Source organism: Athene noctua, chromosome 21, assembly GCF_965140245.1.
Source record: "Athene noctua chromosome 21, bAthNoc1.hap1.1, whole genome shotgun sequence".
NCBI classification, from domain to species: Eukaryota; Metazoa; Chordata; class Aves; order Strigiformes; family Strigidae; genus Athene; species Athene noctua.
Genome location: NC_134057.1, coordinates 11222819 through 11237770, shown reverse-complemented (window position 1 = coordinate 11237770; position 14952 = coordinate 11222819). Strand labels below are relative to the sequence as shown.

Sequence of the window (14952 nt, the reverse complement as noted above, 5' to 3'; positions counted from 1 at the left end):
AATTAAAGAAAAAAAATTGAAAATTCTGCAAAGGTGTTTGGAAAGTGAGAAATAAATCCTACCTGTCATTCCTTACTCAATCCAGCTAGCAAATCCCGATCCTCACGCGTTAGCACCCTTGCACGGGTGGCGAGGGAAGGGTCTGAGGAGCCAGGCCTGCACGGCACTCTGGGGACAGGGATTAGCCCAAGTCTTAAGTAAATGAGCTTGAAGCTGACGGTTCACTCCGTGCTCTGAAGCCGCTGAGCACAGCTGGCCCCCACCGTCAGGCGGGCACAGAGGCTCAGCGGGAGCCAGCCCCGCGCCGAATTACCCTTCCTCCCGCAGACGGGGTGAACCTTGGGGCCGAGGCTGAGCTCATGGCTAGACACTGCTGAGGAGCCGGGGGCACTGAGGCTCCGGCCAGACAGAGATAGAAAGCAAGGACCTCGGTAAACAAAAAGGCTTTTGCAAAGAATTAACACCTTCTCAAGCCTGTGACAACACACACAGGGGTTTCACCCACCAGGTCTGGATTTGAGGCACTTTTGTGTTTTACCTCTGCAAAGAAAAGGTGCTGCCTGTGTCTGCTGGACACTGGCTGAGCAGGGGACCCCCCCCCCCCCCCCCCCCCGATTCCCTCACCTCCTTCTAGCTCTTTTTTTTTTTTTTTTCTCAGCCCACTTCAGAGAGTTTCCCTCACCTGGGGATGTTCCAAAAACCCATTTTTGGAAATGCTTTAAGATACAAAGTACTAAATACGACATTAGGATGCTTTGGTCACTAGTTGCTGCTTGTGTTATGTCTCAGACTTAGAGAAACACGAAGGTGTGGGGGAATACCTGGTGTTCTTGTTGCCATCCGCACGTTCTGGTGCACAACGGTCAAGAAAACATCAGCCAGGTATTGCTAGAGGTCAGAATGGGAAGTTGGATTTAACTCCCTTAAGTCAAAGCTCTGTCAGGTTATCCCCACATGAATTTTCAGAACAGCAAAGTCTTCTCCTGCTGATTTAAGTATATAAATGTGTTCTTTTGGACATAGATTAAACATTTTTCATGAGTACCATGTCACACGGATCTGTCAGGAGCTCTTAATGGACTGCAGCAGAAACCAATCTCAAAGTAATTTATTAACATTTTGAGGCTATCTGAAGGTCACATGTAATCAAGATTTGAGGCAAAAAGAGGGGGATGCTTGTTTAAAGCAAAGAGGAGTTTGATTAGCCTTGAAATCTTTCAAACTACTGGGGCCAAAAGCTTTCCCAGCAGCAAAGGAGGTTCCTGCTGCCAGTCAGGGTAACAAACCCCTTCCACAGCTGAGAAGCTGAAGGTGCAGGTTCATCCGAGTGTTTCCAGCTCTCATGCCAATGACCAATTTTAGGACTTTTTTTTTTTAAAAAAAAAAAAATAAAGTCGGTCAGAAGATTTAGAGCCTCAGATGCTGAAGTCAGATGACTTCAGGAGGTACTCAGTTGTCATTAAAAGCATCTAGTCCTTGTGATTGCCCACAATCAAACAGTCACGTTTTAGATAGGGGGGAAAAAGCTCTGGATCTGTTGCATTTTAAATTTAATCTGCTGGGTTTGGCTGTTAGTTTTCGTGTACGTGAAGCTGGCGGGATCAATCAGTAGATCTGTTTTTTCATTGTGAATTGTCATCACCAACAGTAAAGTCTAAATGCCACTTGGCTGAGATTTAAAACATGGAAGAATTAGAAGCCTCCTCAGAGTTACAGCGTGTTCAGTCCTTGTACAGAAGACACTGATTTCTTGGGGTTTTTTTTACCTTTCTCCTCAAAATGCAAAAGTGTTGATTTTCCGTAGAACGTAAAATCAAACATCCCTTCATTCCCGACCCACATTTGCCACGGGTCAAGTAATTATGAATGAAAATGACACTTTGTTTATATGAGTTCCATTTATGACAGAGATTAAGTTATGAAATTTGTACTCCTGGCATCTTATTAATGCTGCTCTGCTGTAAAATTCCTCAGGCAACAGGCAAAATAATGACTTAAAACTGCAACAAGATAATTACCTTACAATGCAGGCATTTTGAAGATAGAGCTAGCTCTGGATTTGAAAATACAATTTTTTAGGACCTTATCCTTTATATAAAAGGCTGCAGAACACTTACAATTACTTTAATTTATTTCCATGACATTTTGGTTTAGATCCAATCAATTCCTAGCACATTAAGGAAAATCTTGTCGTTATTCAATAACGGGATTTAGCTATTCAAAGCAATTTTCTTAACCTTTAATTCCGAAAAGGTAAGTCTTCAAATTTTAGCAAAATTAACTTGGTGCCATGGTGAAACACTTTGATCTGTACAGTAGCTTTATTGCATCTGGTGTGCCAAGATGCTTTGATGAATGAAAGAAATGAGCAGATTCAGCACTTCGCCGCCCAGCTGAAAGCCCAGCCTGCAGAGGAGTGATGTCCTCGCTGCTGTGAGGCCATGGAGGAAGGTTCTGAAGCATCTCTAAAGCAGATGGCATAAAGTACATCTAAACCTTAGTGGATGCTCTTCAAAATTACATGATTTGGTTTAGCTTCCTCTGCTTTCAAATGGAAGTTAACAAAGCTGCCTTCTGCTTGGTAATAATCCACACTAACGTCACAGTTCAAGACCAGGAACTTCCCCAAGCGTCCCTTTGTAGGTAACACCTGATGTGGAAGTTGCACAACAGATTAATTCAGCAAACGAATTTCCTTTACAAGTGGAGCAGGTCAAACTCTGGCAACAGGAAGAGATCTTTATAGTGCATTTCATCCTTGTCAGTCCTGCAAAGCCAGTACAGGCCAGAGGGGACACCCTGCCTTCTCTACACACGGAGAGAGAAGATCACGGAAGGGGACAGCAGCTACCCAGGAACATGAACATGGGAACATTCTTACTGAGGAAGATGCACAAGCCCACGGAAATATTTCACTGAAAACCTACTTTCTGGTGTTCCAGCTGCCCAGAGGAAAACAACTTGACCTAAGGAGGCAGCCTGGAGAAAATTTTCTATGAATTTCTTATTCCCAGTTCTAAAGTCACAACATTCTGGCCCTGTGGGGTGTTCAGGCTCGGAACCCACCAGAACGAATGTGGCTTACCTGGGCGCAGTCAGAGCTCACGTTGCTCTTTTCAGAAAAAACATCACTTTTGGTTTTTCCCCTTGTAAGCAAAGCAAGACTGCTGTTGGCATCCAGTCAGGACAGTCTTTCGCAAATGAAAACCATTAATCAAAGAGGCACCTAAGGAAACCCACACGGGTGGTTCTTCTTGGACACCATCATACAGGAGATGGCAACGCAGCAAATGGGAACACGGAAACAAAAATTAATTCTCTCCCTAAAGTGTTTTCTGCTCTTTGCAAAGACCTACAAACTTGGAAAGTAAAGGCTTAAAAAACCCTCCCCTATGATAACGATCGCTGAGAGAACCTAAGTGTTATGTTTGGAGAGCGTGAGAACAGCAGATTCCTGTAAGAAATGTGAAAACGTTGAAGTTTACCCCCGATTCTGCCTTTGTTTTCCTGGTTTGTTTTTAACAGGTACTACCAGCAGTTTCTGAGAATAAATGTAACTGTTCCCCAATAATCAAAATAAATTTCTATCTATCTATCTATCTATCTCTATAAAGTGACTGCAAAAGAAAAGTGAAAACACTCTTTGAACAAGACGGCTGCAGCTTTCCCCTTTTGCCTCTTAACACACTCCACCGCCCTCCAAAGCAGATGTCAGATGCTGAATAGCCATTACCGAGCACATCCAGCCAGGGCTTGGAAGTTTAATTTCCCACACGCTCCAGACAGTGTTCCTAATGTAAATGACAGTTTACACAAAAGCAGCAAACATCATACATTTGGGCAAAAACAGCAGTAAAGCCTTTAGCTTTAGCTAAGGTCGGACACGTTAAAAAAGTGAAAACTTAAGGATACATTAAAACAAACACTTTGTAATTTGTCATAACTGCCTTGCTACAGAAATAGCCTTTGGAACTGAAGTTCAGCATTTGTGTGTAGACAGTGATTAAATGACAGCACACGTCAGTACGTCTGGCATCCAGACCTGTAGCATCTTGTGTGGCACTGCATTCTGTTTCTCGGTAAATTTAAAAATGGATTTTAAAACCAGACCTGCTCCACTGTTTTTTTTTTTGATTCCTTCTTATTTAGGCGAATGCAGTTTTTATCTGTGCAGAATCTCACTTTGCAAAAGGAAGCAGCTGTAGTAGGTATCAGAATTCCAGGCAATTGTAGAAGGCAACTTGTTTAAAGAGCAAAAATTTAAAAAAAAATATTAAAAAATATTAAAAAAAAAAAGCGCTGTCACTGAACTGGGCCATCCAAGTGAATATAACTGAGAACAGGGTAGACAGAGTGTCTGTGGAAAGTTCTGTACAGGGAAGGAAGGTAGTTACGAGTGTTATGTCAACTCTCCAAGAGATTTATACAAACCATCACTGACCACTCGGGCAGGAGGAGGAGTTAGGGCTTTTCAGTGATCTTCACCTGATCATCAGACGTGCTGTTACACCCAGTGAAGGAATCCCCTTCTTGTATTCCAGCGCTCTGAAACTTGAACATCAAAGTCACCCTCTCAGATACTCAAAAAGAAAAAAAAGATGGGCAACAAATCTCCCATCTGTAATAGCACCTGTTCAACTTACCGTTAACCCCCCCCAGAACCCAAGGACCCATCTTTTTCCCGTTGTGGTTAGGCAGAGAAGCCCGGGGGGGACATCCAGCACAATCCACCTCCCATTTGATCTGGAGAAGTGACTGTGAGGGCCGAGGTGTGTGAGCCTGGGCACCAGCCAGTCGGCCTGCAAGGGCACTGCAGTCTCCCGCTACTCTGCACAAGTTCCGCCGTCCTCTGGCTGCCCGATGCGCGGGTGATTAACCACAAACCAGCGATCCGCACTGCCTGTAGCTCGCGGGAGCTTCTCTGAGCTTCTGCAGCGTGTGCACCGCCTTGGCAGCAAGCAGAGCGCAGCGCGTGCACGTCGCCCGATGGTGTGACAGCGCCCCGGCGTCACCACCAGCTCTGGGCACACCCCAGCGCCCCGTTTAACTGCCCACCGAGTGCCACTTACCAGAACCACGTAACGTAACCCGGGCTGACAGCTCGGTTAAGCAGAAATGGATGGTGCTGCTGTAATGGAGTTATCAGTGACAGATACCTCCTACGCAGCTTCCAGGTCACACTCGCTTAAGCAATGATAAACGAGCATGAAACACCGCGAGCACAAAACAAGATCATAAATACTCAATTCTTAGCTAAAAAAAACCCGACAACTTCAAGCAGCTGCAGCATCTTGCAGTTTCCATCATCTTATGGATGTTCTCACTCTTGTAACAAATGTACCACGAACTAGTGAAAGGAGACTTTTTGCAGATTTTGAAAAAATGAACTGGAACCCCCCCCTGCCATCCATCCAGAGCAAACACTGCATCACCTACACGGGCTGATACACAAACACATCAGTGAACCTTACAGCAGCTTTTGGTATCCCGGGGTCTGACATCCATCTGTCCGTCCTTCTGCCACAGAAAGCTGCTCGGGCCGAGAGGATGCAGACGGGCACGTGAATGTCACAAGTGCTCGGGCTCTGTCACCTGGATGTCCCCGATCCAAGCACTGACCTGGGCGGGGAACCAAGGGTTTGCAATGGAGAAAAAATGGGAAAGGTCTGTGGGGCAGCAGCCCTTGCCTCCGTGCTTTAACCCTCAGGAGTCATCTCCACAGGCTCCAGGGGCTTTTCAGAATTAATAAAGCATATTCCTGAGGGCGGCTGTTGATAGTCAGATCAGGGGAGCCTGGGGCAGGAGACTGGCAGTGTGAGCACCCCCTGCTCACCGTACAACACGGAGGCAGCAACCCCTCAGCCAGCCATCACGCTCCCAGCGGCCTGACAGCCCGATGATCCAGCTCTGCTCAGTGCCTCTTGCAGAGAACGACCCCATTTGGCCATTTGCAGGAGAATTAAATCTAAAGCCAGAAAGGACAAACCACGCTGGAGGATGAACTGAGGCCTGGGCAGCAGCAGGCAGCACAGGGCGCCCTGGCAGCATTAACACTGCCACTTCAATGAGCTTAGACACCTCTAAAACCTTGGGAGCAATCAGAAATTATATTCTATCCTCATTTTCTGTAATACTAAAAATAATAGAGTTCCTTACTGGCTTAAAATAACATTTTTGAAACACAATTCTAAATCTTTTCATTTAGAAGGATGTCAGTGCCACTTCTACAAACCATGCAAACATTTATTCAACACATTCATTATTGGTATTTTCTTTGGGTTTTATTTGCTTTTATTCAGTTGTATTTCCTTCATGAAGTTCAAGGAATAATCACTCGCTTACCAAAAGCAAACTGGGAATTCACCCTGAAACGTCCCCCTCGCACACAGGACATCTCACCCTCATGCCAACACCTCCCACTTTACAGCAGTCACCTTCCTTTTTACATTGCGGTGCAGACAGGAGCAACCATTACAATATTGTACAGTAAGAATAAATTACTTCACCATATTTTATGTGTCAACATACTGGAATTATTAAATTCACTGCTAGAACTCTGTAGCAGTGTGCCATTTACATTCAAATGTGCTTGAATTTTTGTGTCCTGGAAAGTATATTAGGAGACAAATCACACAATATTGCTTCAGTCAGAATTTTTTAATCGTATTCCTACAAAAAAATCATGTAAACATTAGCATACAGATCCAGAAAAATCAATATAATATAATGGTGCATAAACTGTAAGTTTAGAGTAATGTCAGGAACGCTTCAACAGTTTATAAATTAATATATACAGTAACGGGTACTCATCATTCTATAAGAACACCTCAAAACTGAGGGATTTGGGTGCAAGAGCTGCAAAACTACAGAAGTGCTCTGACACCAAACTTGACTGAGGCAACACTGCAGTCGACATGACTGCCTGTTGGCGTTTCATATTGAGCATCCAATTTAGCTGCTAAAAAGTATAAAAGAAAAGGTTTGGTAGGAAGTTTTTTTTTTTATTTGAAATCATATAGCAAACATCCCTAAAGTAATAAAAACCCCCAAAAAAGGGAATACTCCATAAACAGGTTTCTAGAGGAGGGGAACTGAAGCCTGCTGGGCTGCACAACGAGCTCAGCAGCAGCTCTGCTCCACGCTGCTCCAGAGCACCAAAAGGCAGCTCCAGCTAAAGAAAATGTTCCAGGCAGTTCATCAACAGACAGGGGCAAGTGGAGGAAAGAACGAAAGATGCAGAGCACATACTGGGCTGATGCAAAATTCCTGCTTCCACATGCAGCATTCTGGGCAGTTTAGCTCTTTATTGAATTAGGGAGTCAGGGGAATGTAACACCGTTGTTTATTTGCTAACTCTGGGCTATTTTGCTTAAAAAAAACCAAACAACCCCCAAAACTAAGAAAAATATAAATCTTCAGCCTGTCTGTGATCAAAGTAATATTCAAAGTCTTCTTACAGCACTGCCCTTTGTGAGATCAGGGACACCCAGCAGAGTACAGGCTCAGATGACACGTTAAACAGAACGAGTCCTTTGCCTCTCCTGTCCATACAACCATATCTCAGAGGAAAAGAAAATGTCTGGTAAACCTATCCTAAAGAACGATCTCAAATAAAAGGCATCCTTCCCCTCATGAGAAAATTCTCAGATACCAGTGAAAATACAGACTGTGTAAAATGATGAGGATTATCCTGGAAACTTGATACTGCAAACACTCTTAACTGGATACCCTGTACTGTGACCTTCAGAGGATCTTCCCAGAGTTAAATCTATTTTTCTAGAGTACAGTTTTATGCCATCTTACTTTCACACATTTTTCACACCTGACCCATCGCCTCCCCTCACAATGAAAATTAATATTGCACCAAAAGATGTGTTTATTTACAACAAATGAGAGGCCTTAGCTAGCCACCGAAAGTTTTGCTCTATTTTCTTCCAGTTGTTTAGGAACAACTTCTGTTCACCTTTTCTGTAGGAAATCCTGAGTAGTAAGGTGAAGAAGTTTGGCAGATAGCACCGATTTTCTATCGCTTGTCTTAATTAATGGAGTACATTTATCATCAGCAACGCATCTAGAAGCACTACCATGGCTGAACCTAAATGCCCAAGTAGAAGCTTATTATAAAACTGTTATTCCTGTTGCCAGAATCTGAGCCAACACTGAAACACCAGAAGCAGGAGAAAAGATTCCTGCTAACTCTGAGGACACAGCTTGCAAACACAGAAGTAGTCCTGAAATTCCAGCCCAGATCTTTTCCTTGTAATGGATGGAGGTGAAGAAAACTACAGCTGGTGGGTGCAATAGGAAGAAACCCCCGAACTGCTGCACCTGTCCCCTTCCAACCACCGCACTCCCACGCTGCCCAGGCAGCATTAACACAACGGGCAGCACTGAAGGGGTTTATAAACGACCCAAGTGTTTTTCTGTTGCTTCCACCAGGGCAGCTCAAGCAACAAGTGCGTTATTGTCAGCCAGACTGCCAAGAGCTTCCAGCATTTAACTACTATGTTGTGTTTCGGGCTTGGAGAGGTTCTACCTGACATTAGCAGAAGGACTGGTTGGTACCAGAGCCTCTGCCACTGCATTTCCTGCCGTGGTTGTCACCTGTGGTGTTAAACTGGTCAACGCAACCTTGACAGACCAGAAAATCTAAGACAGGGGAACAACTTGGGCTTAAACTTAAACCAGGTTTAAGCTACTAACAGACAAACGTTTCATTGGATTGGCCCTGTACACAGACATGGAATCGTTCTGTTACAGATGTATCTGCAGTTTTGTGTAAACTGTTAATGTACCACAGCAACGCTGCTCTGGCATTCACAGAGACAGTAATGGCACGGGTTTTACACACCTCTCGCCCTCTCTTCATTGTCATCATTCCGGTGCCTGAAAAGACACAGGCACAGACTCCTAACAAGACCTCACGTTCTCATCTGCAACCTGTGATAAGTGATTTCCATTTCCTCACTCACGTTATCCCATGGGGATCCAATACCCACGTACACGCACACTGTGATAAAGGAGAACTGACATGACAATACAAACACAGCTGACAGACCTTAATTCAAAGGTATCGCCAGTAACAGTGAACCTTGGAGAAGCTTCAGATGTACTAAAGATGTCTCAAGACCTTGTTCAATGTTACAACAGATAGCACCAACAATACGGTATTGAAGAGTTTCATGTAAATGTTTCCCTCCACTTCTAACTTTGGTCACACTTTTCATTTTCCCACCCTCCCATACTTCATTTCTTCCTCTACTTCTTCACGCTAACTCTGATTCAATAAAGACAATGCAGTTGTGAAATGCAAGTTGTGAAATTCTCCTCCAGAATCTTTCCATTTTTAACCATTTATTAAAAAAATTAGGTTTAAACCAGGACATTTTAAATTAAAGGAATGATAAAGTTGGTAAGAACAATGAGGATACCTTAAGACTGCTTAAGGGGTGATCAGATGATGACAGTTTTCAGTAAGAACGATCATTACAATGCTCCTCTCTCAAATCATCCCAGGGGTTACGTGGCTGCCTGCACTCCAGCACTAAGCTGGTATGAGAAGTCTAGGTAAGATCTCTGAAAAACAGGCAAAGGAGTACAGAGAAATCTGAAGTCTTTCAGTAATCTCTTGACTAAAATACAAATGTATACCAAAAATCTCCTGCTCTACAAGGTATAATGCAAACCAGATTTACCAAAGAAACATTTTCTGTACACACATGAACAAGGTTTTCATGTATGAAACCATCAAACAAAGAAACAAAAAATCTTGTCTCTCAAAGATGATGTGGGGTTTTTTGTTTGGGCGTTATACATAACTACCAATGCAGTCAATATATAGTAAGTTAAGCCAATTCATACATTATACCCAGCAATTCACACAATATACCAGTGGGAGATGAACAATATTCTGATCAAATACATCTATTTTAATCCTCAAAGCACAACCCTTTCTCTTCATCATCATCATCAGTAGACTCTGCATAGGACTCGATGGTGTTGTATATGAAAGTGTACAGCTTGACATCTGGTCCTGAAGTAGAACAGCTTCTGCATTCTTCATTGTAGTATCTGAGTAACAGCCTGTAAATGTCCCCTTAAAAATAAACAGACATCATTAAGCCGCATGTAAGCTCGTGCCACTGAAGTACGTATGACTGCAAGCAAAGACTAGAAACGCCCCCTGACACGGAGTGGCTAGGAACAGCTCTTTGAACGAGCCGTGGAAGAGGGGGTCCCCAGACAACTGCGATGGGGAACTGCGGGTTTCCAGGTGTGTTCAGAACACAGGGTGGGCTCCCTCGGCTCTGCCGAGCTTTGTGCACAAGCTGTCCCAAGCGCAGGCCTGCACACCTATTACAGACACTGCCAGTTACCCAGCTTGGTGCCAGACGTTTAACGCCTGCAGCGGGGCAGTGGAGACACTGCTCTTCTCGTACTGCTGCTGGGTAACACACCTGAACACAGCCTGCGGGGTCAAGCCAGAACCACTATAAAACAAATCGGCATTCAGAATGTGTAAGCAGATTTTCCCGTTTTAAAGCATTTTGAGATACAGTCAAAACTTCTGCAAACCTTCTGTCTACCACAGAGATCTGTCTTTTCCAAGTTCTGGAGCATAACTCTTAAAATGAAAAGTATTCTAGAAGTCTTCTAACAGATCAACACTGCAAAACAGAAGAGTTCCCCACTCTGGAAACAGGAACAAATAAACCGAGACCCATCTGCTTGTGTTCAGGGCTTGATGTCAGTAATTCCCATTGGACAATTTCCACTTAGAGACATGGCCAAGTCTCTGCTGCATGAACAGACTTCTTTATGCTCACCAATAGTCTGGCCTTTCTCACAGAGAAAAGTGTGCATGCTGTAAATATCCCGCATCAGCTCCACATCTCCAAAGGTAAAGTAAACAACATCACGTCCAGCCTCAGCAGCTGCCAGTATCTGTATTAAGGCTGAAACAACAAAAAAAAGTTACACACATGAATAAAAGGATTTGCTGTGGGGAAAAACATGGCCTAAGTTTACAGCAAATGATCATACCACCCATCTCCAGGTGAAGGCTGCAAAGCAATTTGAACAATAGGTACGTAAGTATTGCCTCCACTGTTAAAGTAAAGAATACTGGGCACTGCAGCTCAGAGTGTGGAAGGATTCTGCTCGAGTCACTAGTGACAGCCACCCTTACTTTCCTGATAAACACTGGGTTTTTGGTCTGTGTCCGCCCCCAGGCAGCACACAGCCACTGATTATCCAACAAAAGTGCGTGGCAGCATGAGACAGCAGAGCACCATCTTACACCCTCGTTCAAGCTGCTTGCATCGAGTCACAAACTGGGGTAAAAAGCATCCATTGGCACCTCACAGTTGCCATCCTCCACCACCCTTCAGAAGGAAGGGAGCCAGCCCTTCCGCTAGGTGAGCCCCACGAAGGAGCTCACCCAAATTTAGTTCCCAAGATGAGATCGATGGTTCTGCAGCCTCTTGCTGTGCAATTTAAGGTGCCCATTTTACCTATAACAGAAGGAAGCAGCAGGAAATATGATGGCTCATTCTGATCTATAAAAAGTGAGTGGTAATGCCAGGAATGAAATTCAGGTTACTTAACTTCCAGCTTTACGTCAAACTTGCTGGACCAAGCTGCATCCCGAGTTCTGTCAATGGCTCATGTTATAAAATAGACTTTTTTTTCCATACAGAAAAACCGTCAGAATGCTTCCTATCTTGGAAACAGATTTTTGAAGATTCATTTTGAGACATCACCTGGAGTACTGACCAATGGTCCAGCTGAGCCAAGCTAATGACACACTACAACTGGAGGAAGTGGCTCTGCTCCAGCACATCTTCTCCCTTCTCACCCACCTCCTGACTCTCCTGCAGCTCTCAGGTGCTCATCAGACACCTCAGCCAATTCCATTCACCAACCCACCAGAAAAGTTGCACAACAGAAGAATAAAAGCTAATTGTTTTCTGCTAGATGAGCAGCTGAATTGGCCGAGTGAAGGGTTTGCTAAGAGCCAGAGCTGACGCAAGGGAGGGCACCGGGCCACACAGCCAAGAACAGGGAGTAAGAGAGGGAAAACCAGGAGCCTTTTAGGTAGCACCAAACTATTAGAAGAAGGGAGCTGTTCCACCAGCCAGTACGGCGAGGCTGGAGCATCCCAGGTGCACGCCATCCCTCACACGTTCATTTCAGGTAATGTTACAACAGTCCAAATTATGGACCTCAGCAACTACTTAATCTACTGCAGCTTGTCTTATTTCGGAGCCTATGGGTGCAGTTCTGATATTAATCCTTTTCTACCCAGTAGAGTTAATTAAAATGTGATTAATATTGTCTTTTTAAAGATTAATTTTAAATAAAATAGCATACGTACTGTATCACCACCTGCTAGAGGCAACTAAATAGAAAGCTGTTCATAGCTCAGCTCATTTTTAAAGAGAGACCTAATAAAATACTGCACTCTAATAAAAAACAACCCTCTTGTAAACCCATGGCTAAAATAATAAATTATATGATTCACATGTGAAATTAATCTCAATCTGGGAATGATATTTTAATTAAACTACTAAACCAGCTGTGGATTTGGTAAAGCTTCAGTAGTTCAGCTTTTAAAGGGTCTAATTAACTAGCTTGCATTGGGGAACAGAACCTAATGAATCTTATTATTCATTCCAAACAATGGATGCAGTTACACTTTACAGATGATATTAAAAATGTCCTACTGTTTATTTTGAATTGCTATAAGTCTTATGAAATGAGAGTCAGAACTTCTGTCAGGAATCAGGCTTGCCAGTGTTCTGGGCGTTAATGCTACACAACAGCATGTGCCATTTCCATGTCACTGACACAGAACGGAGCATCCCAGGAAGAGCAGCAGAGCCCACGGTACAGGGGTCTGGAAGAATTTGGGGTCTCTCAAAGGAATTATACATGGGGTATTCCAGTTCAGATCCAAGAGGTGGCATTATGCAAATCAAAGCATTTATTAAATCTTCCTAACATAACCATAATCAGGTACGATCAGATCCTGCAGTAAATACTACTTCTGATATTGATGATCTGCACTTGGCAGCACATTTTATCTAATGGAAAGCAAAATACAACTGTCAGGAAATCAATAAGCATTAAGAAAAATAGATGCTTAATGAATAGAACACATTAAGAAAGAAAAACTAATAAAGCTGGTAGCCTGATAATTGTTTGTCTCTGAAAAGCAAACTTTAAATACTCTCCAAATGTTTGAAAACAGCAAAAAAAAGTAACTTTTTACTTACAACTATATGGATCAGGATATCAATTTAAATGTCAGGATCCACCAGTTCTTGACTTGATGGGAAAAGTCTTAAATGAATGTAGGCATGTGACATCTGCTGCATTATCAATACTCTTAATTTAAAATAAAAGAATATGAGAAAGTGAGTCATACAGCAGGCAACTCGGGAAGCCCGAGGGACTGAAAACTTCTCTGGCATACAGCAAGATGTTAAGAAGCAAAACTAAACATTAAGCACTGCCAGCAAGTGTGTGGAGCCTTGCAAGTTACCAGGCACTTTAACCAGCTTTGAGAGATACACCTTTTAGGTATCATCTACAAAGACTGCTCCAGAAATGTCAACTGATTTGTGTGGCTGAGCACTGCAAACACACACCTTCTGTTGTGGACCAACGCGGCGTGTCCATGCTTCTGAAGGTCTCCGTGCTACAGGTCCTTTTAAACCTGGTGTTTCACCTGACTTACCTCAAACTTCCCACTGGAAACAGCATATAAAAACATTTTTATTGTTTAAGGGCACGTTACTCATGGCCTAAAGATCAAAGCTAATGCAACAGTCCTATGGACAGTTTAACTATTATTCCAATTCTTGACTAAAATGTATTCATTCAAACAAAACCAAAAAATCCACTTGAACAAAACCAACAAGGCCAAGAATCAAAATGTGTTAATCTGACTCATTTGGACATTAATGAATTGCTACAATTTACCTTTTAATCGGGAGTCCCCTCCAAAGGCACCACATCCCCAGTTTCCTGTGGCTATTGCAGAGAGATGTTGGGGTGGGACGTTGGGTCGAGAGAAGCCACAGTAGGCCTGGAGGCAGACAAGAGGCAAAGCTGAAACAGACGGGCAAGCTGGCATCACGTTGTCAAACAAGGAGATTACAGTAATTATTGTCTTCTAGCACGACCAAATTCTAACTGCTTCAATTAGTCATCCTTTAAATTCTCAATCACTAAATTTAAGGCAAGAATAATTCTGCCTTATTTGGATCCAAGTTAAAAAATAGATCCAGGTGCTGACTCCTAGGGATTCTGTCACAGCTACAGGAAACTTTTCACGATAGCCAGAGCGGAGAGTAACAGCAGATTGTTTCATGTCTGTTGCTTTCTGGCCTATTTAGAATACATGACAGCTGAACGGCTGCGTCCAGTATTACTGAAATCCCTCAAAACCAAACCTGAAAATAAAATACAAAACAGCATCTTAGAATACAGGTCTAATGCAATAAATGAGGGTAGGAGGAAAGAGTGTGATATTCACTAAGAAATCTTGAGTAAAGGCAGGTGCTTCCACGTGTAGAAGAAAGGGTAAGGCTCTCTGGGATTTTCTTCAACAGTATGAAGATTTATTGAATTGGTACAATTTTCTGGTACAGACTGAAGCACCCGCAGTTTCACTCCAAACTGATCTAAGCTGCAAATTCAGACTTCAGACTTCTGTCAGTTATAATTTAGCAGGGTACCATGATTCAGAGCACTTACACACCACCAGATGCTTCTTGAGCTCTTCAGGCCAGAGCTATTAGTGTGCTTACTGTCCACAGCACATTTTTATGAAACCAGTGGGCCAAGCAAGCTAGTACTCTGGCTGTGTGCACAATATTTCTTCAAGCTCCATCATCCCAGTAAGGGAAATGGATTTGTGTTGCAACGGGATGCCATTTTCTTTTC

At 43.3% G+C, this 14952-nt stretch overlaps 1 protein-coding gene across 3 annotated transcripts in view; it reads right to left on the bottom strand.

The window, feature by feature from the left end:
- Positions 1 to 6284: 6284 nt before the first annotated feature.
- The window catches only part of PARG (poly(ADP-ribose) glycohydrolase), a 64078-nt gene continuing 55410 nt past the window's right edge, over positions 6285 to 14952 (bottom strand). For all 3 annotated transcript variants that reach the window (XM_074924276.1, XM_074924275.1, XM_074924274.1), the window contains 3 exons: positions 13987 to 14092; positions 10827 to 10955; positions 6285 to 10096 (listed from right to left, as the gene is read on the bottom strand). In XM_074924276.1, coding sequence (XP_074780377.1) covers positions 9930 to 10096; positions 10827 to 10955; positions 13987 to 14092 — 402 coding nt within the window. In that variant the 3' untranslated portion in view covers positions 6285 to 9929. The remainder of the gene's footprint in view (positions 10097 to 10826; positions 10956 to 13986; positions 14093 to 14952) is intronic.